Source organism: Poecilia mexicana, unplaced genomic scaffold (genome assembly GCF_051168715.1).
Source record: "Poecilia mexicana isolate PSO_F unplaced genomic scaffold, ASM5116871v1 scaffold_4, whole genome shotgun sequence".
Lineage (NCBI taxonomy): Eukaryota > Metazoa > Chordata > Actinopteri > Cyprinodontiformes > Poeciliidae > Poecilia > Poecilia mexicana.
This window is the reverse complement of record NW_028263373.1, coordinates 8027908-8055484: the sequence shown is the minus strand read 5'-3', so window position 1 is coordinate 8055484 and position 27577 is coordinate 8027908. Positions and strand designations below refer to the sequence as shown.

The following is a 27577-nucleotide window of genomic DNA, read 5'->3' as shown; positions in this document are numbered from 1 at the left end:
GTCGTCATTCATTGCCCAAACTGGGGGGGGAGGGTGGGGAGGGGAGTTTGATTGGGGGACATTTTAGTCCAAAGACCTAAAGCTTTTTAACCATCTTTCCCATCCCTTCTTCCTGTGACTGTTCCAGTACATTCCAGTGCTATTTGGCATCAGCTATGGTAAATATTGAAACTGCTCAGCACAGCAGCCATCGAGCTGAATGCAAGCATGGAGCCACCTCAGCACGTCTCCAAAGTAACACATTTCATTTTCTGCCACGTTTCTTGACTCTCTTCCAACCTCTAACCTCTCCCCCTCAACACTTCTCTTTTTCTGGCTTCATTCCCTGTTTTTTTTTTTTTTTTCTTCCATGCACACTATTTTCCTGTGAAAGGCCAATGCAATTATTCATCGCTGTACTTATGCATAAAAGTAAACTTATCGAAGCTACTCGACTCACTCACATACACATTCCAGTTGCTATATATACTCGCGGTACTGCAGCAGAAATATATTCTGCTGTCTCTCGTGGATCTGACCTCTGACACTTGGCACCTGTTTTGGGCTATCATACAAAAAAATCAATATGTACCAGAGACCGTATATGAAGCTGATACATAACTCGTGTTCTAGGAGGCTATAGAAATCTCCCCTGCTACGTTTCTGCATTAACTAATCCATCCTCTGAGACGGCCTCATCTCATATCAGCTCATGTAATTTGGTCTGAAAGATTCATGAGTTCAACGCTATTAATATCGTTTCCCGGAACCGACCTCGCCAAGGCGCCTTCCACCGATCTGTGCAATGAGGTCAAAGACGGGGGAAGGGCAGGAGGTGGTTGAGCGTGGTTTCTGTCGAATTGTGGTCTACTGAACATCAGTGGCGGCTGGTGAGAAAAAAACAAAATTGTGGTGGAGCTGATGTTGCCCAGGGATTTCCTTTCCTACTCCAGCATAAGGTTTCAAATGATCAGTCCTGAAATGATGACATTTCTACAATAATATGCCATTCTGCATACAGAAAAGTAACACAAAGGGTTAAACTAGCTAAAAGTAAAAGATTTGTTGAGTAACTTGTGAAATAAGTGTCAACGGCTAAAACCAAATCAGATTCAAAACCGTGAAAAACTAAACTAATGCCTCCGGGTTTAACTCTGAACAGACAAAGAGCTAAATTCTACTAGAACTGAAGAGAATCGACTAATAATGCTGAGCAGCAGAGGCCTTCCTACCTAAAAGAACTAAATCACATTGGTGTAGGATAAAATGACCACGGCTGCAAACAAAAAAGTAACAAAGAAACACACACAAAAAAAAACTTAGCCAGGTTCTGAGGAACAAAGACACCAAGCGATCCTCCTGTCAGTGAAACCTTACAGACATGAATGTTCATAGATCTGAGTCAGCAAACGGGTCTTCAGCTCCTCCTTGTACATCGCCACAAAACAAAACGTCGTTATATCAACCAGGATGTTTGTCATAAAAGGCAACATGAGCGTCATCGTTACTAATAATAATAATAATAATAATAAAACATTTTAGCAACATTTATCCAGAGCAGCATTAGCATTGTGCTAACCAGAGCTACATAAGCATCAAATAAATCTCTTCAACAGTCGGGACTGATTATCGGCAAATGATAGCACCTGAGGAACGGAAAAAGTAAACAACAAAAAAAGAGCAGACCAATATGTTAGCTAAAACTAATAAAAGATACAGAGGAACAGAAGATGTAACTTAGTGGACATCTGGAAAATCCTCCGGCGTCGTGCAAAGTGGAGAAGTCAGATTAACAAGCTTTACCCCCAACTTTATCAAGCGATGACGCAAAACTTTTTTGCCGTAATTCATCAAATTTTGAGCGCCCCAAAGACATAAAATTCAGCGATGCTGATTGGCCAAATGCTTATCAATTTGCCATAGCAACCACAGATGATTGGTTATACTTAGTTTATTTTCTGGGGTGTGATCAGCATGCCATTCTAGCATGATTCATCCTGCTGGATGTTGTTCTAAAAGTTGAGAGAAATGTTTCTTTCTGTGAACCTGGAGCGTCATCTCATATAACATATTAAAATGTCAAACTTTTTTTTAATATTTGTCTAATCAGTTGGCTGAAAAGAGCTTAATCAGATTTGCAAACCTGCTGCAAAGGGGGAAAAAAAAAAATCAAACGTTGGCAACACAAATGACAGGAAAATTTGAAGAGAGTGCACCGCTTACTAAATTTCCCCAACCGTGTATTGCTGTAGTTTATGTAGAAAGACAGATGAAACGCCTTTCGTTCGTTATGTCTTGGTTTTACCCTTTTTGGCACCAAATCCTCAGAGTTCCAGAAGTTGCATTTATACCCTTTTGGGGTTTATTTGGGCCCCAGTTTTTTGACCTTCACCCTTCTGCCAAGCACCAGGCAAATGATGCATCGCTGCATGTGCAAAACCTAAAAGCTGACTTTCAGACCGCTATAGTTTCACCATAAATTTAGGAGCTATTCTCATTTATCCCCCACGGTACTTTTGGTGAAATGCCTTGCAGCCACGGCGGTGTGAGGCCGATAAAACTACAATCGACTCAGCGAGTCGAATCCAGTGAGTCACGCACGAGGCTGAATGTGACAGTAAGTGTGCAAATGACAGAAGACGTGTCTTTTGTGTGATTGATGGCTTGCAGTTTGTCACAGTTTGTCGGCAGCTGAGGGGCTCTTAACAGGCCATGATTGGCTGGCACAGCCTGCGTCCCCATGCCTCATTAATTCCTCCGTGCCCGTGGAGTCTTCAATCAGCATTAGAGCTGGCTATTCCCCTTCACCCCTTTGCATCGTTTGTATCATGTATGCTCCTGCTCCAGAGCTGGAAGGCCAAAAGATTTGGTACTGATTAGAGCTGCCGGACCTGCAGCTCTTTGAGAGGCTTCGCCTTCTTTGGATAACGAAATTAACACAAGAAGACACGCAAGATGCATGCACCTGGGCACTGTGTGACACAGTGCAGCTGAATCGCCTCCAGATTAAAGTTACGTCGCTTTCATTAAAGAAAGGACTGTGTGCAACAGTTAATTTTCAGTTTTCAATCAGGGTGGACACTTCCTGCTCCCCTCACTTGTTTGGACAATGAGAAGTAAAGGACATACTGAGTGCAGAGCTGAATGAGAATGAGCTGCATGATGTGTTGCGCGCGTGTGTGGACGTGTGTGTCCAGTATCTCCTTTTGTGCAAACACATCCGTAGATTAATGAGCTTCTGGCTGAGTTGCCAGAATTCACCCTTTTTTTTGTGGGTTTTTTTTGTTGTTGTTGCTTTTTTATTCTTGTGCTTCAGCACAAATATTCTCACCTGCCACCACCTAAAAATGCTTCATCTTCTTTCTAATTTACTCTTCAGCTTCAGTGCCAGGTAGAGCAAATGAATATGTATGAATATGGCTTACATGTGTTTGACTTAACTGAGGGGGTTTGTATATGTGCCTCAATACGTGTGTGTGTGTGTGTGTGTGTGTGCGTGTGTGCGTGTGTGTGTGTGTGTGTGTGTGTGCGTGCGTGTGCGTCAGAAGGAAAGTATCTTGATCCGCTGGATGACAGCTGTAGGAGGAACTGAGAGATATAAAGGCTGGTCACATATAAGAGGGTCAAATTGATTTCCCATGAACACCAGGAACAGGCTTTTACACATGGGGGGCCTTATCAGCGTTCCAGAAACACTCACACAGTGAATAACAAGTATCTGTGAACTCTGCTGTCAGGGAAAAGGGGGAAAAAAAATGCTCATTTGTATGCTGCTCAATAGATTTAAAAAAAACAACAACAGACATTTGAGTACATTGCACAGGGGCAGGAATCCACAAGCTGTACCTTGACAAGATCACAGACTTTCTGACTCTGTCAAGGTAGAGACAGAGTTTCCAGACCTCCTTAAAACACGCAAGGAAAATTATTAGCACTTACACGCACATAGTGTTAGTTGTCACTACCTCTTAGGAGAACCTAAGAGGTAGTGGCAAGAGATTTCTACTTTTAAGATAGTAGAAATCTTAAAACCGATGTTGATGTCGCTGTCTCCAGCTGATCTCGTCACCTTATTTCTGCTCATATTCTTTCCAAATGGTTCGATTGCTTGGCGCCTCTGATGGATTGTAATCTCAACGGCTGTCATTTTTGCTCAAAATGCGGCGGAACGGCACTCGAGCGGAGTGACTGCCAAATACAATTAAGTCTCATTCTGAAAATATTAATCATATCTGACACGAGTGTGCCGCGTAAATATAACATCGGCACCAACATTTATACATGTTTGAAGTGACAACCTGAAATGGCAGCTGTTGGTTGCTCCTATGCGGCGTTTAAAAAGATCATCCAATGGTTGACAGAGTAACGATGCAGAGATGGCAGTATGCAGTTCTGCATTTACTGTAGCCCTCGTAAATAACCGGTGGCACAATATTCTCAGCTTGGACGATTGTAGGTGCACTGTGAGGTGACGTCATGCGGGATAGAAATGGAAAGACCTGTTGAGGAAAGCTGTATACACAGATTTAAATCCTAAATGATTCAGTCACCCAAAGTTTCTGCGCCAAGATCAACACAACTACTGCAGACTTTGGTCTCAACACTGTCAGACTTGTGCGACGTCAGCGCAATATGTCGCACAGCCCGTTTTGTAAACCATTATTTTGCCTTTAAACTCAATTCATTGAGCAAAAGAGCTCAGAACTGGACCGGTACGCTGATCTCTTTTGTTTGTAAAGACTCTAGCCGCAGCATTTTGAAGAAGTTGAAACAGCATTGTAATAATCGGGTCTGCTACAAACAAAGACATGAACTGATGCACTTGGTAATAATATGCTGCCTTTATGATAAATTTCATGTGGTCGTCAAGACTCCAATCAGACTCGTGATCGCCCTCAGATTTTTGACTTTGAGCCTTTTGAACCGACAGACTGAAGGTGGGCACCGATTCTTAGTCTTTGGGTACAAAAGCTAAGACTTCAGTTTCATCTTTATTTTGCTGAAGAACATTTAGATTTTTTTTAAAGGTTTTTGTTGGGTCTAGTGGCCTTTATTTGAAGGTAGTTTGACAGGAAGGAGGGTAATGAGGGAGGGCATGCGGCTAATGTCGCCAGGCCGGGAATCAAGCCTGCGACCACTGCCACAAGGACCAAGGCCTCAATATATGGGTGGTGCTTTGTCCCTGCGCCACGCCAGCGCCCCGTTTTGATTTTTGACTGAGCTGATTTTTAGTCCTCTTTCTAAAGCAGCTGCTTAGAGATGAGGAAGAATTTGGTCAAAGACAGAGGTGTGCAACCTGAAGGAGAGTTTAGAGGAAAAGTCCTTTAAAATTACATGCTGGAGTTCTTATTGACTACAAGAGCCAAACAATCTACAAAAGCGGTAAATAATTCTTCCCTAAGAGTTACCAGAGGGCGCTTCTTTGATTCTGGAGGCCTCTCCTTACAGAAATAGACGCAAGACTTCAGCAACGCGTTACTATATAAACTCACTGTCAGTGATGAAATGATACTGACAGGGCTAAGGGAAAAAAAAAGAAGATAATTTCCCTCTAATATTACCACTTTAAGTGTGTCAGAAATAACGACAGGAGGCAGAGAATAGCCTGTCATTCACCCCTCCTGGGAACTGTTCCACTTAAAGTTGCTGTATTTTATCTTATTTTATTTTTTCCGAGTTTGGACACTCACAGATGTTTGCGCAGAAAGAAAAAAGAAGTTATATAAAGAATGGATAATAGAGAAAAGTGAAAGCATCTGTTTTAAGATTTAACACTCGGATGAGCCAAAAGAGAAGGTGAGTGGCTTTACGACCGGGTGCCGTCGCCGCTAATCAGATTTAGCACCACGCAGCCCGGAATAATGGTTCCCCGGTTCTGCTCTGCACTTGCTGTCAGCCTGAAGTCCTGCATACTTCTGCTGCTCACCGCTCCTTTCCTGCGCAGAGACAGAAATAGTGTGTGGTTGAACGATACTGGTGGCACGCCGTGGCAGCTGGCGTTTCTTTCTCCTGGCCACCGGCATCCCCGTCCCACACAAAATATAAACTGACTCAAGCAGTAAATACACACAAGCACACACACACACACACACACACACATGTATACGTACAGCATTGGTGAGCAGAGGCAGGCTGTCAGAAGTGAAGGCCAGCCCAGCGATGTGAGATGTTGTGACACTTTACCTCATTACATTTTCCTAGGTTGTTATGAATGTCGGAGCAGTGCTGTCAACCAAAGCACAGACCTGTATGAAACACAATGTGAGCCACCCCACCCCTCACACACATATAAAAAAAAAAACACACACACACACGTTCCCATATCCATATCTCCATCTCGCTCCATCAGGAAGCGAGTCGGAGCCATACCTTCCTTCTTTATTTGATGTTCCCGTGTGATACTCTGGAAATGTCCACCAGGCAGTTTCTTAGTCTCGCTGCTTTCCTGACGTCTCCTTGATGTGTGGAAACATCTGGTAAACCACAATGATTCGGATCACTGCCGGTGCGTATGCGTTTGCACACGGTGTACTGCACCACTCTGTCTGAGGGAAATGAGGAAGTAACATGTCTTTGTTCATCCTTACATGTTAGCCAAGTACAAATGATGAAATGCTTCAACCAGAAATACGTTTGTTTGTTTATTTATTTATTTATTTATTTATTTATTTATTTATTTTTGCCAGATGTTGATCAGGGTTTCTCAGATTTCCCTGAAGAATAGCTGAGAGCCTTCAATCACGCTGCATTTATGTTCCAGAAGTTGTTTTCTCTTCTTCCTACTGAGCCAGTCTGTGACGCTGCAATAAAACCCAAAGCAAATACACAGAACTGTTCTGATTATTTGCACACCTACTCCTCCGTCAGCCGACACTTAACTCAGTGTGAATGTTCTTTGATTGCCTCTAAGTGCAGTGTGGTGCTTCACTTATTCCAATATTCATGTGTGGCAATTAAGATTTTCTGCAAATTTCTCGCTGAACAAGGCTGTTTCTTATTTAATGAAGTTGCACTTAAGCGACATTAAACAAGGTTCCTTTAAGATCAAACGACTGAAAAGCACGAGATTTTTTAAGGACGAATCTCGGCGACCTCATCCAAAGAAACTTTTCTCTTATCACACATGTAAACATCGCCAAAGCAAACTCACACGTGTCTGCAATTATGTCATGATGTTCAGGCAGTGGATGGAGACAGGCGGGAGCGACTAGTAATGGTGGACGTTTAATGAAGAATAATAAATAAAGAAGAACTTACAAAACAAGGGGATCATCAAAAATCACATTTTACATCCTTTTAGGAGTTGAAAAATAGACTTAATGGATGCAGAGCAGAATGAAAGGGCAGACAGGGAAGGAGGAAGGTAGAACCATCTCTTCCATCAATCATAATGGGAAAGGATCATATCCCCAACTTTGTCTCTCTGCCCAGGTTTCTAACCATATGGACAGAGAGTTTAAAAGATTAGAGGCAAAAGCAAATGAGGTGGAATAGCAGTACCTACCAATAACTGATGGTGTCATCCAGGACATGTTGAATATCATCTCTGCTGCCCAGAAATTGAGCTGCTGGCATGTTATGACAGTCACTAGGCTGTCATAGAGCAACGGTCTTCAGTCAGAGGCCTTATCAGAGTCACTGCAAGACTGACTGCTACCACAGGAAGGTCTGATACTTGGCTCATATTATCCAAGTATCTTTGAATATACTTGGATGATATGAGTTAATTTAATTTCCTTCCAGTACAACAACATGCCTCTCTGTACTTTAAGAAACATGGACTCTGTTTAGTTGGTACTGGGGAGTACCGTGCTGTATAACGGCTCTGAACACTTAACTAAATATTTAATACTCACGATCTCCTCAGTAAACAAAATAAAGTTTTTTTCTTTATGTTGTCAAGCAGTAAAATAAAAATCCAAGCAAACTAGAGAATAAGTATGCACAGATGTGAGCTGTTTGGTTTAATAATTACACCACCACTGTTTTCTATGCTGATCTGCAGCCTTAGGGGGAAATATCTGGATTCGTTCATCTCTTACCCAGTGGCATTTTTAGTGGAGTGCATATTTTCAGACACCAATTGAAATATTAAAGCTGCATTCTCGAAAACAACAAAACAATTAGCTGTGTGCCAATAAGCAGTCACGCTCTGCTATGGTGTAAAGGGAAAGAATTGTTTAAAGAAAGTTATTGTGCAATTTTCACAAAAAAAAGGAGTTTCTGCTGATAAAGATGGTTGTAAAATGCCAGAGAAGCAATGCAAACTATCTTTCATAATGAATTATGAACATGTAAATCAAATATTTAGTCTGCAAATAAATAAGATAACAAATGAAGAGGTTTTGCAATGTTTACACAAGCACTTCTTGCTGTTGCTGGCCTTGTTGTTTGCAGCCAGGTCAACTAAACCAACATTTATAGTGTGCTCAGACATAGTCACGCAGAAAATCTGCTTTCTGGAAAAGCACAACATGGCCCATTGAGCGTTCACGCTGTCTGGATGAGCAGCAGCTAAACAGAAAGGTATCCATCTTCGTAGAAGGCTTTGGAAATGTCAATGCCCCTCAGCAAACCAAAGGGGAGTCAATCATCCAGGGGCGCCGCTATAAAAGACGACAAACACAAAAAGCCTTTTAACCAGAACCTTCGTGTGGCAAAAAAGAAAGAAAGAAAAAAATTCCATTTCAAAGTCGTCATTTTACAGCACCTTATGCCGGTTTATTGTTTTTTACGCAACGCCAGCAATTAGGAGAACGTGGAAAGCCTGACCTGATTTGTCAGAGTTTCAGGGAAGCGGAGGGCTGCGCTGGCATATACAGTACAATTTTTAGCTTTGGATCCCGTACCGAGGCTTTTAGCACGAGAGTGCGGCTCTTGTTTGCTCTGATAAGTGTACATTTTCCTCTGGGTGTCTGCCAAAATAAAAAAAGTCTTCCTCTTTGATATTAATATCATCCCCTCATGACCTCTGTAGAACCTTGTTAGACGTGAAGTCTTTGGGTGGCATTTACTGGTTCAAAGGTTCTCTGTGTAATTGATCAGTCGGCTGTTTGATCTGTAGCTACGGCTGGCATTTGGTCCCTTACAGGAAAAAAGGCGCCTTCGTGCTCTGTCAGGGTTTCATTTATCCGTGGCTGCCACCTACTGAGGTCGGTTGTGGAAGAATGCGACTCGTAATGAGATCTTTTCGTACCCTCCAACCTTTGTAGATGCATATTTACATAATAAATCTGCACAGAGCAGAAGGTAAACATACGCAGGAATGCGGTGTTTTGTATCATTTTTGTTTTTTTACTTTCTCATTTGTTTGAATGTTAAATTTTCATTTTGTCTGCCCAGCTGTTCTCCTTCTTCCCCACTCCATGTTTTATTATTTAATCTTAGATAACCAAAGAGGGAACAATTAAGACATTTTGAAAGACGCTTTCAAAATGTGTAATCTTTAAACAGCTATCAGTTTGATAAATCAATAGCTGTCATCATAAACATTAGGTAAGACAAAGATTAGTTTTTGCATTCAGAAAAAAAAACAAAAAAAAAAAACAATTGACTCCGTCTTCACAGGACCAGCATTTATTAAAACGCGACGTCAAAGGATAACAGAAGCGGAAGCTGCAGTTATTTTTGTGTTGCAGAAAAGGTAAAAATACTTCAAATGTTCCCCATTTTGACATTTCTTTTCATCAGTCGCCGCAGATCGTTTTTACTGTCGAAAATAGAAAATAGGGCATATGCAAAACAGCTCACTGTCACACATTTAGAAAAAATAAAATAAAATGCAGATAATGAGTGAGCGCATCCATATGCGAGCACTTATGAAAACTAAGTGGCTAAATAGGTCTGTAAACATTTGCAGCTCTCTCGTGTTCGAAGCGGAGTGGTTGGGAACAAGAGCAACTGAGCCGTGCAGCAGCGGCGAACGGGGTCGGCGGATGATGAGGTGCATAGCGGACAGAGGTCAGCAGCTTTTCCGCAGTCAGTGGCTACAGATTTACAAACGTGACGCAGCATTTCTGATTCGCTCTGTTCACAGAGAGCATCTGCTTCCTGGACGCAGCCCCTGCATTTCTCCTGCATTAGCCTCACCAGTTAGCCTATGCTAATAGTTACCAGTGTTTTGAGGAAGGTGAGAAAAAGAATAACTGTCGCACATTATATGCTCCCAAAACACAACATGGCAGAATATGTAGGATATATGTCAACAGAAATAGCAGTGTTTTAGGTTATCTGAAAAATGGGATATTTTTAGTCTGGATTTTATTTCCTTATTAGTGCAATTCTTCATCCATCTACTCCTTATACACAGTTCATCTTGCACAGGGTTATGGGGAGATGAGAGGGTAAAAAGGTGATCAGGTCAGAAAGAGAGAGAGAGAGAGAGAGAGAATAATTGGCACTCACTAAAACCAGAGACAAAAACAACTAACTAGTCAAAGTAAAAGCATTTCTTCAGAAACGGGTGGAAAGTACAGCAGACATGATTGACTTTTAGATTTCAGGTAAAGAAAACCACACTTGAAATTACATTTCCTACCCTCCCATACAAAAGAACCGATTCTGAAGCAAATGGATAGATGGGTTTTCACCAGAATTCGGTAAAATACAAAATGTTATGCAGTCGGAGTTTAATAGAGATAGATTACAAGCTTAGTGAAAGCAACAAAAAAAAAAAAAATCCCTATGGAGGATCGCAGACAAATTCAAGGGTTCACGAGCGTGAAATTGTTCATATCTGTTAAACACTTTTATATGGCAATGAGAAGGAGTTGTCTGGGTTTATTTGGCTTCAGAGTTCACAGGTAATTTACAGGAGAATTGAAGACATAAATCTGAGCGCTGGAAGGAAAAGAGACCGCCGGAGAGAGAGGATGTGGACGGTCGGGTAGAGGCGATCTCTAACTCTGTTTATCTGAAATAAACAGATAATTAACACAACAAAATGAGAAATGGTAGAAATATTTGTTAAGGTGAGCCCAAGGATTTTTCCTTCCTGTATTTTTTAATGTCCCTTTTAACTTTTTTAATCATGTTTTATTCACACATATCAGTATTTAGACACAACCTGTCTGTAAACCCACAGGTATTCTTTGAACTGGTTTATTTTTGCGTGATTGGGTTTTGGTTTTGGCTTACATGCAAAAAAAAAGAACGGCTTGGACTACATATGAATTAAGATTAAGACTAAGTTTAATCATCAAGCTGGATAATAATTCTCAACACACAGAGCTACAATTGAATATATCTGATCAAAACACATTTATTTTTTGTAGACCGAAGTTTGTGTTTGTAATTTTGACAAAATATGACAAGGTTTAATGGTTATGACCACATTTTCGAGGTGAAACTTGATTTTCACAGGTGCGTCGTTTGGAACCGTTTCAGATTCCTGCAGGTTGAACAGAAAGGAGAAGAATTGCCATTTAAGACAGTTCGATGCAGCATGTAAAGTTAATTTTCATGGTAGACAATGCATTTTGCTTTTTGTTGCTTTGTCGTCATTTCTTGTCTCACACCAGATCATACGTTAAGACAGACATACACGGCTAAACTGAGCATCTTATTCCATCTCCTCTGGCTCGATATCTTTCGTCTGCATCGACTTCAGCCTTTGAAATCAGCCGGCCCTAAGTGGAGCAACAGCAACGAAGGTGTCGTGCTGTTCGCGCCAAACGGGTTGACCCGCCCAAACGCTGCCGCCTGCAAAGCCGCTGCAATCCGTCCCCAAAAATCACCAACTTCCTCGCAGAATGGAATCACCTCTGCTCCGTCTTTCCATCCTTGTTTCCATCGCCTCAGCCTCCTAACCCGGCTCTGCGCCGCTTTTCAGCATCCTCTCATTTTCATATCTTTCTTCAGCCCTCAGACGTTCCTCTGCCTCCCACCATGACCTCTTGTCAGAGCCTCAGAGAGTCTCTCAGAGCTTGTGATGGTTGAGGATTGTTAAGTTGCCAGCTGCAGCTTTAATGATTGTGCCTTCAGGCCGAGATCAGCCAAAAAGAAGAAGAAAAGAAAAAAAAACATACAGTTGGCATTTTTCTACAGAATATGAGCTTTTGTGGAACATGTGGTTGAATTTGTTTATAGAGGCAACATAATTCTTAAGTTAGAATTAAAGAATGTTTGCCTAATTGAAATTGATCTGCATGTATGTTTTGTGGTTCCCAATGAGTGAAGCATTTGAAATGGGTGCACTGGTACAAATTGAATCTTCTGTGCGCGCGTCTGTGTGTGTGTGTGTGTGCGCGTGTGTGTGCGTGTGTGTGTGTGTGTGTGTGTGTGTGTGTGTGCTCTCCCTCGCTTTTGCTGCTCAGGGTTCAACTGCAGCGCTGCTCCACGTCCTGCAAACTCATTGCAAATTAGCTTCATGCGCTCCACTGCATCCCCAAACAGCTCGCTGATGAATTCAATCAATTTGCCCTAATTATAACTTTCACAGGAACACCTCTAATCTGACTAAAACTTGGCGTTGAGCTGTGGCAGGTAGCTGCGCAAACTGCTGTCTGAAGAGGGATGTTTGTGTATGAAAGAGTGTGTTGATTTGTCCTAATTTTCGACACATCTTGTGACATCGCAACCTCAAATATAATTGCGGTTTATTGGCGTTTTATGTGGCGGACTACCACAAAGTAGTTTAAAATGGTGGCAGCTTAAAAAAAAAACAACAATCTGGAGAGTTTGGCATTCACTTTGTCTTCACCTCCTCTACTTTGAATGAATATGCTCAAAAAACTTGCAGTGGAAATCCCGTGGAAGAGTTTAGGCTTGTATTGTTATGGCCCAGTCAAAGCCCAGACCTGAATCCAAATTAGACTCCAGCGTGACACATTGTCACGTATCAACATTACATCCTTATCTAACTTGACGGTGACTTGTGTGTTTTACAAAGGCGAATGTTTATGTGTTTTACTCTCTGGAAATCTCTAAACAGATGGCAATTAAAAGAGGATTATACAAACATTGACCAGTGTCGGGTAGCTAAGTATGCAGCACCGATTTTCAGATTCTTATTTGTCAGAAATAAAATAGCTAACTGTATGCCTGTCTATCCCCTTTCCAAGTGTGCTCTGCTTTGTGTTGCTTTGCCACAGAAAACCCCATTAAAGTCCAATGAAAGATGCGGTTGTAGTGTCTCAAAATGTGAAAAAGTTGAAGGAGTGCAAACACGACTTTGACTCCATCCCCTGTTCTCCCTTCAATGTTTCCCTCCAGACATCGACGACTGCCAGTCTAATCCGTGCCAGAACGGAGGAACCTGCATCGACGAGATCAACTCCTTTGTGTGCCTCTGCCTGCCCAGCTACGGCGGAGCTACGTGCGAAAAAGGTAACAATGCAGGCAGCGAGCGAGCGCTGCCTTCCTCTTTTTGTTGTGTTGCGTGGCAGCAGAAGAAGAGCAGAAAGATGATAATGAAAAGATGTAGATGATGGAGGGGAAGGAAATAATTGGGAGCGGAGCAAGAAGTTTGGAAAATGAGTTTAAAAAAAGAAAGACAAGCACACACACAAAAAAATTGAGATGAAGAGGCTGCGGATGCGAGATGTTGGAGTAGAGGTTGAAGAACCGGAAAGGATGTGGGGAGATGCTGATGACATGGGCACAGGAGGAGAGGAGCATGCCTAAAGAAAGTGAAGAGATAGAAGTTTAATGAGGGTGTGTGGATGGAGGGAGGGAAGAGGGGGAGGACAGGAACAAGAGAGGGGGAGGAGGAATAAATACAGGGAAGCCCTGAGAGATAATATGATGGATTAATACAGAACACCTGCGTCCAGATGGTTTTGTTTTCTACAAGGGGAATTTCTGTTTTATGGAAATTACCAAAATTCCCACGTGAGGAGAGGGCAGTGGAAGATGGTTGGATGGAAATATGACAGACATGTTCACTCCGAGGCTACGGAGAGGAAAAACCCACCGCTGTTTTGTTTATTAGTATTCCTTCTGATCTGATTTTGACCCTAGCTGTGTGTTCCTGTTCAATAAAAAAACACAAGAATAGCCTGTTTCATTCCAACAAACTGCAAAAAAAAAAAAAAAAAAAAAACCTGACAGCTGGGCAAGAACAGAGAGTGGCAGAAATTCAGAAGAAACTGATTGAAAGTTTGCCTGTTTTTCGATATTTATTCCTATTTTATCAGCAGTTTGCAATTAAAACATCCATGCAGTCCTCTACCTATTTTCAATACTAGTTTATTCTTGCAGGGTCCCAGCGGCGCTGGAGGCTAAGTTCAGGGGTTATAGGGGTGGGGTCACACTGACAGGTCACCAGTCCATCGTAGAAAATTAAAAACATCAATTCCAAACTCTTACATTTACTAAAAACGTGCATCTGTAGCGTGGCGATAAATCAGCATTCACGCCAAACGCACTAGTGATTCGGTTCAACTCATCTGATACAAAGCATTTTGCAGAATTTCAACGTGGGGATATTTGCAGAAATATTAAAGAAAATATCTCTAATGTAACATTCTGTCATATTTCAATAAAATAACACTCCTTAGTGTTTTTCAGCGACTGCACGAGAGTACATAAGAAATAGGAGGTTTTAAGAAAACCATACATTTTGAGTATGCGAGTGAGAGATCAACGTGCAGAAAGATGCTCGGAGACTTTGATTTATGACTCATCGTTCGTCTCGACTTTTGACTTACTGTAGTTTTTCATTATTACTGTGGAATGCCTTGTCTTGTTATGCTCTCAGGATGCAGCAATCAATGCCAAACTGACAGAGTGCAGGAAATGAAGCACGGTAAATAATGAACTATTAAATGACAAATGCCGTCTAAACAACAATGGCTTTATTTGGCAGATTTAAACGGAGAAAACTGACCTATCAGCACAGAATTGATCTTGTTTTTCTATTTTGCCTTTGCAACAACAGCGACCCATGTGTTCTCTATTCCTGATCCAGTTGTATGTTTGTCTCTGTTCATGAATGATCCGTTGTTTGGACACAAGGAAGTGCTGGATTGTGGGATGACAATCTAATTTGGGTTCATTGTAAGTGTAGAATTACATCCCAACCAGTCTTAAAAGGGATCAAAAGGTTTGCTTTTTACATATTTTGTATTTTCAAACTGCACATTAGTCTTTGTTGCTGCATGCTTGGGTGTGCATCTGCGCTGTGACGTTTGGAAACGTATCACGACTTATTTTCAGTACACTCAGATGTCAACAACATCAGCTGAGCAAGGATATGACATTTGATATGAAATTTGACAACTTATGTTTTTTATTTCACCACAAAGATGATGCAGGCAGACAACCATATTACTAGATCATACTAAAGGGAGTTGTTCCCTGTACGATGCTCTGTGGGAATCTAGTTGGCAAACATAGGACTTGGATTTCCTATTTCCCATTTTAACTGCTTGGAAATGCAATAAAAAAATGATTGAGGTTCTCCCCACATGAAACTAGACATTTCTTTTCCTCGATGTGCACCCACCATCCACATTATAGCTGTACGGTACCAGGAAAACGTCATTGTGACACCACTGTTCAGTACTGCAAAGAAGATATCGATTAAATTTAGCCCACGTTTTATTGACTCCTTTCGTTTTTTCTTCTACTTCACACTGTCCCCACAACTCTCAATAAGCGTCAACATCAGGTAATAAAAGTACTTTTGTGTATCGAGGGCATGGAAAATCCACCCAACTCAACCCAAATATTTTACAAGCAGGCAGAATATGCTTACATGGCAGTTTAAATATTCAACTAAATATCAACAAAGAAATAGCATTCAAGCAATCCTTTGCAATTGCAGTATTGCACATATTAATGTGTGATTTGTCAATTTTGATTTTTTTTTTTTTTTTTTTTTTTTAACTCAATTTTTAAAATTAAAAAATGAGAGTTACACATTGGATCGCATTTTACACGTCCAGCTTTGGTTTTGGGAGAATCTCTAGTCTAGCTCTGCTTTAGACATCCTCAAGATCTACTTCTTCTAAATTTTAATGTAGTCAATGTCAATACTACTACCGCCTTCTGGCAGAGCACAGGTATTACAGCATCAGCGTCCTGGCATGTTTTTTCTAAAATTGATTTCTCTCAAAATGTTTGTCTTTAGCTCTAAATGTATTTATAATGCAGCAACTTTAAACTTCAGATATTGATCCTGGCGTGTTTGTTGACTTGCTGTCCTTTTGACAGTTTTTACTGTACTTTACTAAAGAAGGTTCTGATTGAATAAAATAGGTGCTAAGTGCCTGTGCTACATCAGCTGGACTTTGTCCAAGTGCGCCATAAATTGATATGTTTTAAAAATACCTTTTTGATCAGAGGATCTTCATTTGATCTGATATAAATGTTTAAACACCTTGACGATTTTGTGAAATTGATGTTGAGGCTCTCGTTAATGTACATCTTCAGTACAAACACTTGGTCTCCTACATTCCATTCTATTTAACCTTCAGCGTTGTGCACACTTGTCTTCTGCTTTTTTGTGTCTTACACACACACGCAAACACAACCTATGTGTGCCACGCGTTTTTACATTCGCCGGAGCGGAGCCTCTGTTCCCCCTCGTGCTGTGTTGCTACCATCATGACTGATTGGGAGCAGCAGGGCTGATTGTGTATAACTAAACTCTCTGTTTTCCTGTTGCTTTTATCTCTCGTTGCCCTGGGCCTGCAGAAATGGGGAATTCAGCAGGGAAGAGTACAATTCTCAACAGGCGTCGCTCTGTCATTTCAGCGGGATCACCATTTTATATCCAGAGGGAGGTCTGAACTGCAACAAGAACAGCAGAAATGAACTCATTTGTTCCGCCAAAGCCTCCATCCATTTAAATGTCATCCTGTTGGTCCCTTTCCCACTAAAGTGCTCCAGTTTCTCTCTCTTTTTTTTTTTTTTTTCCGGTGTGTGCTTCGGTGCAAGTGTTCCCGAGTGTTTGTGCTCGATTATGTTTAGAGGCAGGCACTGCGAGCTTCAGATGCAGGCCAGATACGGTCCGTTGCAGGCTTCCTCCAGCCTGTTACCATGGAGATCCCATCTTGGAGTCAATAAAAGTTAGCTGACAGGGCTCAAGTCCTCAAGTGACCGTACGCTGCAAAGAAGAACATTTGATAATTCACAGGTTTTATCAGTGGATTTTAACATTTGTTTGTTTCAATTTTCCACTCTGAGACTTGACGTTTGAGGGATTAGTAATCATCTTCTGTCTGTGGTCAAAATAATTATGCTATTAGACTTTACTTTCTTGCAGCTTTTGTTAAATTTATTGAAGGTAAATTTGCCAAACTGGAGGTAGAGTGGGTAAGTAAGCCTTCATTCAGACTCATGCAAAATGCAAAAACTAAAGCAGAGTCTCTCCTGCAGATTTTTTCTTTTTCTTTTTTGCCTAATCAGAGAAGACACAAATGATTCCTCTGCAGCCTGACTGGCATGAAAATTGACAAAGAAAGCACAACACCTCATCAGTCGCTTTGTTCCAATCTCATTTTTAATACATCTATAACTCAGTGACTCAGGGTTTTTTTTTTCTTTGCTATGATTCTTCCTTCTTTTGTCTGTCTAGAGAGAGAGAAAAAAAATGACAATATGCGTACATCTCTGAGCGTGGATTTGCTTCTCTGCTATCCCGCTACTATCTCCGTTTGATGTTTCCCTCCTCGCCTTTCTTCCTCCGCTTTCTGCATTTCTTGAATCTTTCCTCCGTCTCTCCTGGTGCGCCGATAAAATTGTTGTTGTACTCTGTTAGCATGTTTGCACTCGTGCGTCGTTCCGTGTGGGAACAACTTGTCGCTTTGTTTCACGTGGGGCTGAAAGATGAAAGATGATGATTTGTGTCGCAGGTTAGCAGGTTAGTGCGTGAAGGTTGGAGAACTTTTAGCTAAAGCAAACATCTTTTCTCCAACCCATCAGTGTGCAAACACAACGCTTTACGTTCTTTGTGTTGCAACCACAATCCTGGGGGGGTTTTATTCGGCTGCCGTTTTCGAAGCATTTAAACAATAAACATTAGAAAATTGACGCAAACATATTTAAAAAACAGTGTAACTAATTATTACCTTTAGGTGTCAGTGTAGTCTGCCTGTGTGTGATTTCATATCAATACAGCTGTTCTGCGAAGGCCTGTAGAGATTTGGTACAGAAATTAGTTAGCTGACAAATAGTAATGAGGTCAGAGGTTTATAGCGGGTCTATGTTATAAAACTATAAACATTTAGACATTTATCAACGCATCGTTCTGAAAATGGAGAGAGTCTGACAACCTCAAACCTGCCGGGACTCTAAAACTAAATTGACATTTAATGACAGCGTTATACTGCTGGATTGTACATTTTGTGATTAACATGCATTGCACTCGCACCGTTGCAATGCATTAAGTCAGCAATGCTGGTGGTTGTCTTATGCAATCTTAACATGTTCATGTGTTGTGTTTTTCGGTGTGTTTCGGTTCAGTTGACAGGAAAACAAGGCGACCCACACACCCACTGTGACTGTCACTGTAGGGCAGGTCAGGGTTTCCCCCAGAGTATTATAAGTCTGGCGGGCCACCAGGCTAAGCATTGCTTAGTTATTTTAAGTCTTTTTAAAATGTTTGCATTTTTTTTAACACTTGATAGTTGGTGTCCAGGTGTTAATCTTCCAATAACAGATAATTATCAAGTGATATTTTCAAACTTCCTGCCAACTTTAAATATTTTTCCACTCAAAAACTCGGCGGGCCGCTGGATGAATGACTGCTCCGGCACCCTACCGCCGGGCTTAGCAAGTTTTCTGCAGGGAAACTTTGTAGGTGTTTAAATTAGCTAATCAACCTTCACTGTAATGGACCGAATGTTAACTTTGGGGTATTATGTCCCGGTCTTTCTGTGGGAAGTCTTTACTTTGATGGTATTGATAATCCAGGTACACTTGAACATAATCTCTATTCGATCAGTTAGTGGAGCTGTTGTCAGTTGCCATGGTAATGGGTGAGCGTGTTTGACATATGTCAAAATCTGGACCGATTGCCTCATTCGTTTGTAGAGTGTTCTGATATTCATAACTCATCAAATGGGATTAAATATTTAACAGCGGGTATGGTTACTACAATGTGTATTGTATAAAATTAAATTAAGTATCCAATATAAAAGAGAAATTCGTTTAGTTTTATGCATACTCTTGCCTCATCGAAGCCTGTTGGGAAATACAGGCTAAGAAGGTTACAATATCAGCATTTACACAGAAAAGATGCATTTTTAGATACGTTTGACAACTACGTTATCTTACTGCAGCAAGAGTTCAGTTTTGCATTCAGTTTTTGACTGAAAGAATTAAAGGAAAGCAAACGCCCTTGTTGTGGAAAAGTCAGCTCTCCTTTTCAAGCACAATGAAGTTGCACCTGATTTAGACACAGAAAACTAAACTTGCTTTCGACAGGGAAACAAAAACTAGACAGCCTGACGGGGGAACCGAAGGCAAAGTGGAGCACAACCTACCTCCTAAAGAGGTTAATCTGGGGCAAACAGACATACTTTTGAGTGTGTCTGTGCCGGCAGCAACACTGGTGCAGTGAGGTGGAAGCAACCAACAGATGATTTACTCCGAAACTAATGAGGAGCAGAGCAAGACGGAAGCGACTAACAACGACAGGGAGTGCATCACAAGGCAGCAGATCTCGTCCTGTTGTCACTTTTAACACTTGAAGTCAGACTCTGTTCAAATTGGACATTTAACCTAACATAAAGGTCTTATTGTCTGAAGCCAATTCCACTGAGTCACTGGCTTCACAGCAAACCATGTGGGGGACGGTGGAGAGCAGCAGTTTCCTTTCAGTAAGAAGCAGATCCAGAAAAATCTGACTCGGTATGAGCGACCAGGTTTCTGTTTTACCTACAAGTTAAAGACAGTAGCTTTACTTGGCAGAGAAATGCTATAACAAGCTGATATTTGCTATTAAATTAGTTGAACTACGTAGCTGGGTGAATGAAAGCTCATCGTGGCTGTCGTTTTTGTTCTTTTTTTAATTCCCCTTATTCAACCAGGTCAAACCTCGTTGAGATTCAGATCTCAGTTTCAAGAGGGACTTAGGCTGAATTCTGCAACACGCAAGCAAGCTGGTTACGCAAAGTTAAAACAAGTTGGAAAAATAGCTTAAAAGCAACGACACCGATTGATAGGTTCATGTTGCTTGTTTTTAAGAAAAAAAGTCCAATAAAATAAGATCATTTAATGCTGTAGGAGCCATCGCACCGAGCGCTTGCTTCCCTTTTTTCTGTTTGAACGCGTGAGAAAAAAAAACGATTGTTGGAGCGTAAAGAATCTATGTAGGCTGGAGCCAAACCGTGGAGAGTTTTATGAATCAGTATCATCAAGCGGTTGTATCTCCGTACGCTTTTTCACAACAGAAACACTTTTTCTAGTTGGTGCAGCAGGTTTCTCTCAGCCAAGCTTCGTACTGTACAGCAAAAAAGAAAAACTCCAACACTTTCTTTGGCATCTCAGTATTTTGACTTTAAAGATTGTAATGGAATGACAAAAAGATTTCTGTATATTTGTAACAGGTACTTTTATTAAACCTCTGTATTTCTTAATATCTGTACCTGGTTGATACAGAGGAGCCTAGCCCTATTTTCTAATATTTTCCTTAAAAATATTAACAAATCTAGCCAGTATATTTACCTTTTGACTCAAATGTGACTCTATCCAGTTGCAAAACAACTACTGGACATTTTGGAGTGTTTCATTTTTTTCTGTATTCTTTTTGAACTGGAGCTCTGTGTTTGAGTTTTATTATTCCTTATATAATTTAGTGAGTCTAGATTAGAGTAAGAGACACATTTTCTTCACGTCGTCACAGATCCTGCAAAAGCTCTTTAAATCTGTCACCAACAAGCTGCTTGGAAGGTGAAATAAAATTTTGCGCATCTCTACAGTTCTTGAAACCCGGTCGTTACAGTAAACATTTCTGCTCCTGATACGTGTTAAGAGGGACACACGGTTAAGTCTAAGAAGAAAAGAAGCTGGAGCCCATTTGGTTATCTCGTCTGCAGCAGTTGCATGCAGAGAAAAAAAATACACACACACACACACACATATAATATTCCTGGAGTTTAGTCTAAGCCAAGAGAAGTTATTCAAACGGTGTCACTCTCACCCCAAATTATATTAAATGCAGCTCTTTTCAAAACTCACGTCATGCAGAAAAGCAGGAGAGTTATTCTAATTCAAGGTGCATAAATAGACATATTTCTTCTTAAGGAACTGTTATTCTCTTTCCTCAAGTTAAAATAAGTTCAGACAGAGGGGAATGAAACTGTGAAGACAGAAAAGAGACAAAACTGGTGGGGAAGCACAGTAGTCAGAGCGGTATCTATTTTTCTCCGCTGTGCAATAATGAACATGTCTGATGGAGAGGTGTAAAACAGTCCTCTGAGCAATGCTTCATGTCGAATCCGTTTCTTTCCCTCCTCGTTCTAATATCCCGCATAAATCAGATCCTGCTCGGAAAGCAAAGTTTAAAACAGATTCGTTTCCTCGGTTTTCATTTGTTGTTGGAGTTTCTGTCGCAAACATTATTCAAAGAGCTCGTCCTACTTTAAGATCTGCAACAAAATGTAAGAAAAAACTCCAAAGCATTTGACTGTCAAGGGTTTTGATTTAAGCATTGGTTAAATGTTTTTTTTTTGTTTTGTTTTGTTTTGTTTTGTTTCTCCTTTTGATGTAATTGAATAGAGAGCCAACAATTGTGTTTGTTTTTACACTGTCTTCCTGAAGTACATCAATTAAGTTACTGAGTTGATTTGCTGTTGATTAACCCCTTAAGTCCAGACATGCCATCACCTCTGGGGTTAGCAAAGTAATTGCAATCAGATTTCTGTTTACGTTGAACAGAATTGGATCAGTAGCGGGTCTAAAACGGGGACAATCTTGTGAAAAAACTTGTTTTCTGTACTTCATGCTGCCAAATTTTCCCCACTGTTGCCGTTTTTATTGAGAAATTACTCCTGATTAACATAGTTTGTATGGTTGCTCGCTCGTGTTTTTCCATCTGAAAAATTGTGATTCATAGTGACCATTAGCTAGCTAGATGTCTGACTGTGACTCTGTTTCTTCTTTTCTCAGTTTGCAGATTGTTTAGCTTTTTTTATGTGACTATAGCTCAGCTGTCCTTTTGTGGACGAATAACGCTTGTATCTGTCATCAGACATGACATTTATTCTGAAATGATCCTACTCGTCTTTTCCCACCCCAGTACAATTGTATAATGATGACAGCAAGTGATGTCGGTCCAAATATTTCCCTTCTTCCTTTAGACATTTTCCTTATATTCCAATTTGTATAAACTTTGGGGCTTTGGCTTTGTGAAAGTCCTTCAATTTCCACTCACCTCTTCCCCATTCTGTGACATAAATGCTCTTCGAGTCTTAAGGATAGCCTCCATGTGTTAACTGAATTACAGTCTGAAGCCTGATTAGACTGTACATGCTCAAATTTAATCTTTAAATTGCAGTGAAATAACACTATTTAACTCAGAAGTCACGCAGTGAAGGCTGCAGTTTTCTCCTTTTTCTACCTGCCCACCAACTTCTTGGCAATTAATTATTATTATTATTATTATTATTATTGTGAGATGCCTTGTTTGTACATCTCAACAATCTGGCCTTTCATCTTTCCCATGAAGGAGTCCTGGCAGCGTTTTAGCCTGACATGAAAGCCAGATTTATGTGCAAATGAAACCTTTGATGAGCCAAATAAGCAACCTTTTAAATCTACTTACTACATTTAACCTAATATTCAACAATTTACAATTTTTGTCTTTTGTTCTTGTTTCTACTTTGTATTTTGAGGCTCCGCTTACAATCAGGATTTCTGATCCTTCACCGCAGACTGTGAATACTTCCATTGTATCAATACTGTACAGTTTGTTTTTGTTGTTGTTGTTGTTATTTTTAGCTGTGCACATGAAAATCGTTCACAACTGGCAGGGCAAAAAAAAAAAAAAAAAACAAAAAAAAACGCCTGACAAACATCTTGCTTGGAGTGCTCTAAGGAAATCACAGACTCTACATGTACAACATATCGGGAGCCGAGTTTTTCCAGATAAGGATTAAAAATCCTGTGAGCCGCTAGCTAAAATCCCTGGCCTAAACACACACACGTGTGATATTCTGTTTTTTTCTTTTGTTTTCCCTTCTAGACAGAAAGGCATCAATTTCTTGCGCTTGCATATCAGCCTGCTCCATCGGCATCAATCGACAAAGACTCATCTGGGGTATAATTATGCAGAGCGAGTCCTCAGACTGGCATCGGTCATTCCTGTTGTGCTCTCCAGCTCCGACGAGGCAACATTCATTAGTGCTAATTGTGAGAATCACACTATTAAGATGTTCCATTAATCAACACCACGCTCATAATAGCCATTATTAAATCCTCAGCCGTTTGCACATTCCTGACACACTCGCACTTTTTTTTTTTGACACTGGCTATCAGCAGATTCTCGCTCTCACTCATTTCTTTCCTCGGCGGACCACTGTCATCTGCCCTCTCGCGAACGGCACACTGAGCTGTCAGCTTTCAAAGAGGCGAAGCAAAGCACGCACACACACACACACACACACACACACGCGCTCACCTACACCGCGTGTGTAAATGCAAACAGCCGCTTCATCATTCAGGGGGATCTAAAAGAGCCAGGCACCCGACACATCACTCGGCGATGTGGATAAACGACCCAATCAGTTTGCTGGAAGTTTATGGCCTTTTATTTCCTAACTGCTGTTCGCTGGAGTCTCTGGGAATATTAATCGGCCCCCACCTCCCTCTCTCCCTCCCTCTCTGTCTGACAGAGTAAAAATGAGAAAAAGGAGACAAGTTGAATAATGTCTAAATATTTGAAGAGGTTGATGTGATGTCGGGCTTTGAGCCGCGCTGTCAGCGAGTGGGAGAAGAAATCAGCAGAGACTTCGCTGAAGATCTGAGGGGGAGAAAACATGGCTGTTTATTTTTGATCTCTTTTTTTTTGTATTTCTCTTCTCGTCTCTTTATCTTTTTCTTTTTTCTTTGTTTTCTTTACACCCACTCTGGAGTTAGCTGCTCTTTTTTTTTTTTTTTTTTTTTTTTTTAGGCCTCCTGAGGCATTTGCATTTCTGCTTGCAGCTTATATTTCAAACCCATTGGTTAAGGCTCTAATCAGAGCAGCACTGGGCCACCGGTCATGTTTTTTTGTTTTTTTTTTCCCTCCCCAACATAGGGTGTGTACAAAAGTGTGAATTTCTGTATGCTTCCTCTCTCTTTCCCCTCCTGTCACACCTACCCCGAGTCTCCTGTCCCTGTTCTTGTAGATAACAAACCTTTCTCTACCTCCATGAGCCAAACTGGACCAACTCCCAGGGCTAATACAATGTACCAGCTGCCATGTGGGTGGACACTTTTAGTAGCCGGCAACCAGGTTAGATGCTGGCATAAAAGCCAAAGTTAGCTGTCAGCAGATAAAATGACAAGCAGCACTGCCTGATTCCGGCTCCAAAAGACCTGAGACAACATCGGGCTGGTTGTTGCTTCATCGGTTGCTTACGCTCGTAAGCATGCCGAGGAAACTACTGCTGCGAAACGTGGACTCTCTTCAGCTCTTTGCCGTCCACATCCCTGAAACAATTACACGTTGACTGATTTCTCTAATGGAAATCTGAAAAGTGTAGCGTGCATTTTGTATTCATTCCCCTCGAGTCTTTAAAGGACCACCTTTCGCTGCAGCTAAAGTGCCAATTTTGTTTGTTTTTATTTTTGTTTCTACCAGCTGCTGTACATCTAGAGACAAGGAAAGGTTTCAATCAGATTGGATTCACAGCATCACCTTTTTAGTCCAACCTCAGACCCCTGCTTAGATGTAATGCTGGGAAATAAATCAATGACGATATGTATGTCGCAGTAGACACATCATCAATATTAATAGATAATATGTCTGATAGATTATCCAGTAATTTTACTGAACTTCGTCTCCGATCTACAACCGCACAGCATTGTGGGAGATGTAGGCCAAGATGGGTGGCGTCAGCTAACTCACTCGCTCTTTGGTTACCTAGCAACAACGTGTTGCGTACCTTGCGCAGCAGCAGTTTCAGGTCCTGCCATCGTGCTGCGTAACTGGAATGAAAACTTTGGTTAGGATAGGAAAGGTCACACCGCCAGTAATTCAGAAACATAAAACTAGTCAATAATTATCAATATCCACTGATATAAGATGCTTACATTGTGATATGTTTTTCAGCCCTTTGCTGGAATTAGCATTACATGCACACTCTGTTTACTAAATAGGTGAGTAAAGTAGGCTGCCTGCATGTGACAATTTGCAGATTTTTATACGTAAGAAACCATGCATCGTTTTCCTTCCACTTCGTAAAATACTTTTTGTCGGTCTGCATCATTAAATCCCAATAAAATAGTTGCCGTGGAAACGTTAGCAGGGCGATGCTTTTAAAAAAAAAAGTCAATTTTCCTTTTACAGATTAAACTTTTTGCTAAACGTGGGAGATGAACAACTACTGAAACACGGCAGCAATGCCTTCCAGGGCGCAACGGCCTTCTCCTGATCCTTAATGAGAATAAAAATTTCCTGCACAGGCTTTGAAAGCCCAGCACCTCGCACCAACTGGATATGCAGCCGTGTCTCGGTTCAGCTGCTCCAGTCGCTTTTCTCAGTTGATTGCTGGAGACAGGTGAGGCTCAGGTAGCTCACTGTGTCCTGGTGAGTGGGGCATTACATGTGATGCTGCGTTAAGGTCCCGGGCTCTGTTGCAGCGTGTGTGACTGCAGAGCTGTGACAGGCTCTGTGTGGAAGATGTGAGCTCTGGCACGGACCTGCCAGGGGCAGCGGGTGAAGGCAGCTCAGAGTGTCCTGCTGAGCTGAAGCTCATGAAAGCCACGCTCAGCTTCTTTACTCTGTCCAGGGTTTCATCATGCTCTTCCCCCGTTGCGGCTGAAGCCTCGGATCTTTGTCGCTCCCGTCCACACAATTCGCAGAGTGTCCTGTCAGACCTTTGTTTTATATTTTTGTTTTGTTTGTTTGTTTTTTTGGTCATTCTGCAAACTTTCTTGCTCTTCAGTAAATCTGTGTGTGAGGGTTCTCACAGTAACCAGCCAGAGAGACGCTGAATGGGATTCAAAAATAATCTTAATTTATTACAAAAAAGTTCAAAAATAATCAAACAATGAAGAATTGGGCCCAAAACTGAGGTCAACATAACAAACTCCAACTCAGGTGTTAACACAAAAAACTCAAACACAAAACTGACCTAACTAACAAGACATGAGGGGAACTTAAATAGTGGCTGATCAGACCACTGCTGACACACAAGGGGTAATTTAAACATACAAAAACTTAAATAAATACAATACCAAATCTTTAAATTAAACAAACATTAGACTGAAACTACCAAATAGAAGAAACATTAAAGAAATGGTCAAATTAAATTAAAGAAAACCAAATTTCCCCATTCCCTGGCAAACAAATGGAACGGCCCGCTGAGGAGGTTTGCCAGCCATATAAGGACGTCAATTAGCTGGAGTTTTTCTGTGACTCTCCAGGAGCAGCTCCAAAGGAAACTGGGAACTCAAAACAAATAAATTAATTTGTTGCTTTCAACAAAAATATAAAGAACTGACAAATAAGGTTAACTAAATGTGTGCACTCCAAACAGTTAACCAAAAAAGTCAGACTAATGAAAATAATTAACAAAAATCTAAACTATTCACTAATTAATGTCTAAATTAATGTAAAGGATAAAAACAAAATGATTACCATTCAGGTCAGTGTGACAGTAGGATCAGCTGTCACACTGTGTGTCGTTCCTCTTAAGTTCTTCAAGTTTTTCCACTCGTCAAATCTCTATTTTGCTTGTTGGCATCATTAGTGAGGCCAAAAACAGCGGTAAAAGTTCTTTCGATTCTTTTTTTTTTCCCAAGCGTTTCTAGTGAAGCGCATTATCAGCTTGTCTCTGAGCAAGAAAAAGGCTTTTGGTAAAACACGGTGGGGGGGAAAAAAATGTGACTTCTTAATTCTGTCTAACAAAAGATTGAGCTCCACGTCTTCAGGGAAAGATTAAATGCTAGCATCCAGAATGCCAAAATGAACGAGCGTCTCAGCTCATGTTGAACCCAGTTTCGTTTTGCCCCGAATTAATGAGCTGGACCGGAGGGGCCGCTGAGTACCGGGAGCAAGCGAAACCTGTTAGGACGGCTAATTGAGTTTTATGTTTTCAGCATATTTTGAGGACCTGAGACTCAAAATCTCTCATCACCGGGAGATATCTGAGGAGGAGAACTAATGAGACAAAACGCCACATCAAAGTTATCAACAGAATTACGACGAGCAACTTCCAGCGCTGCTTAACGGATATCATGAAGCAGACAGAAAGAGCCACTCCAATACGTTTGTGACTGAATATTTGGTCTGAGCTCAAGAGTGAATTAGCGTATGAAACAGACAAAACAGAAAAGCAATTGTTTGGATTAACCGCGGTTAATCCAGTACTATGAAGTTACCCTGTCTCTGCTGACGAAGGTTTTACTCCCTGCAAAAAGGAGGGGAATTCAAACCGACAGCAAAACCGACAGCTTGCTCTACTTTCTCATAGATTAAGGTCATCATTACTTGGTCACTTGGCGG

General features: G+C 41.1%; 1 protein-coding gene across 1 annotated transcript in view; it reads left to right on the top strand.

Moving 5' to 3' along the window:
* Nucleotides 1-27577, top strand: part of ncanb (neurocan b) — a 113744-nt gene that overhangs the window by 72205 nt on the left and 13962 nt on the right. The window contains exon 11 of the mRNA XM_014999217.2: nt 13192-13305. Within this exon, the coding sequence (XP_014854703.2) occupies nt 13192-13305 (114 nt within the window). The remainder of the gene's footprint in view (nt 1-13191; nt 13306-27577) is intronic.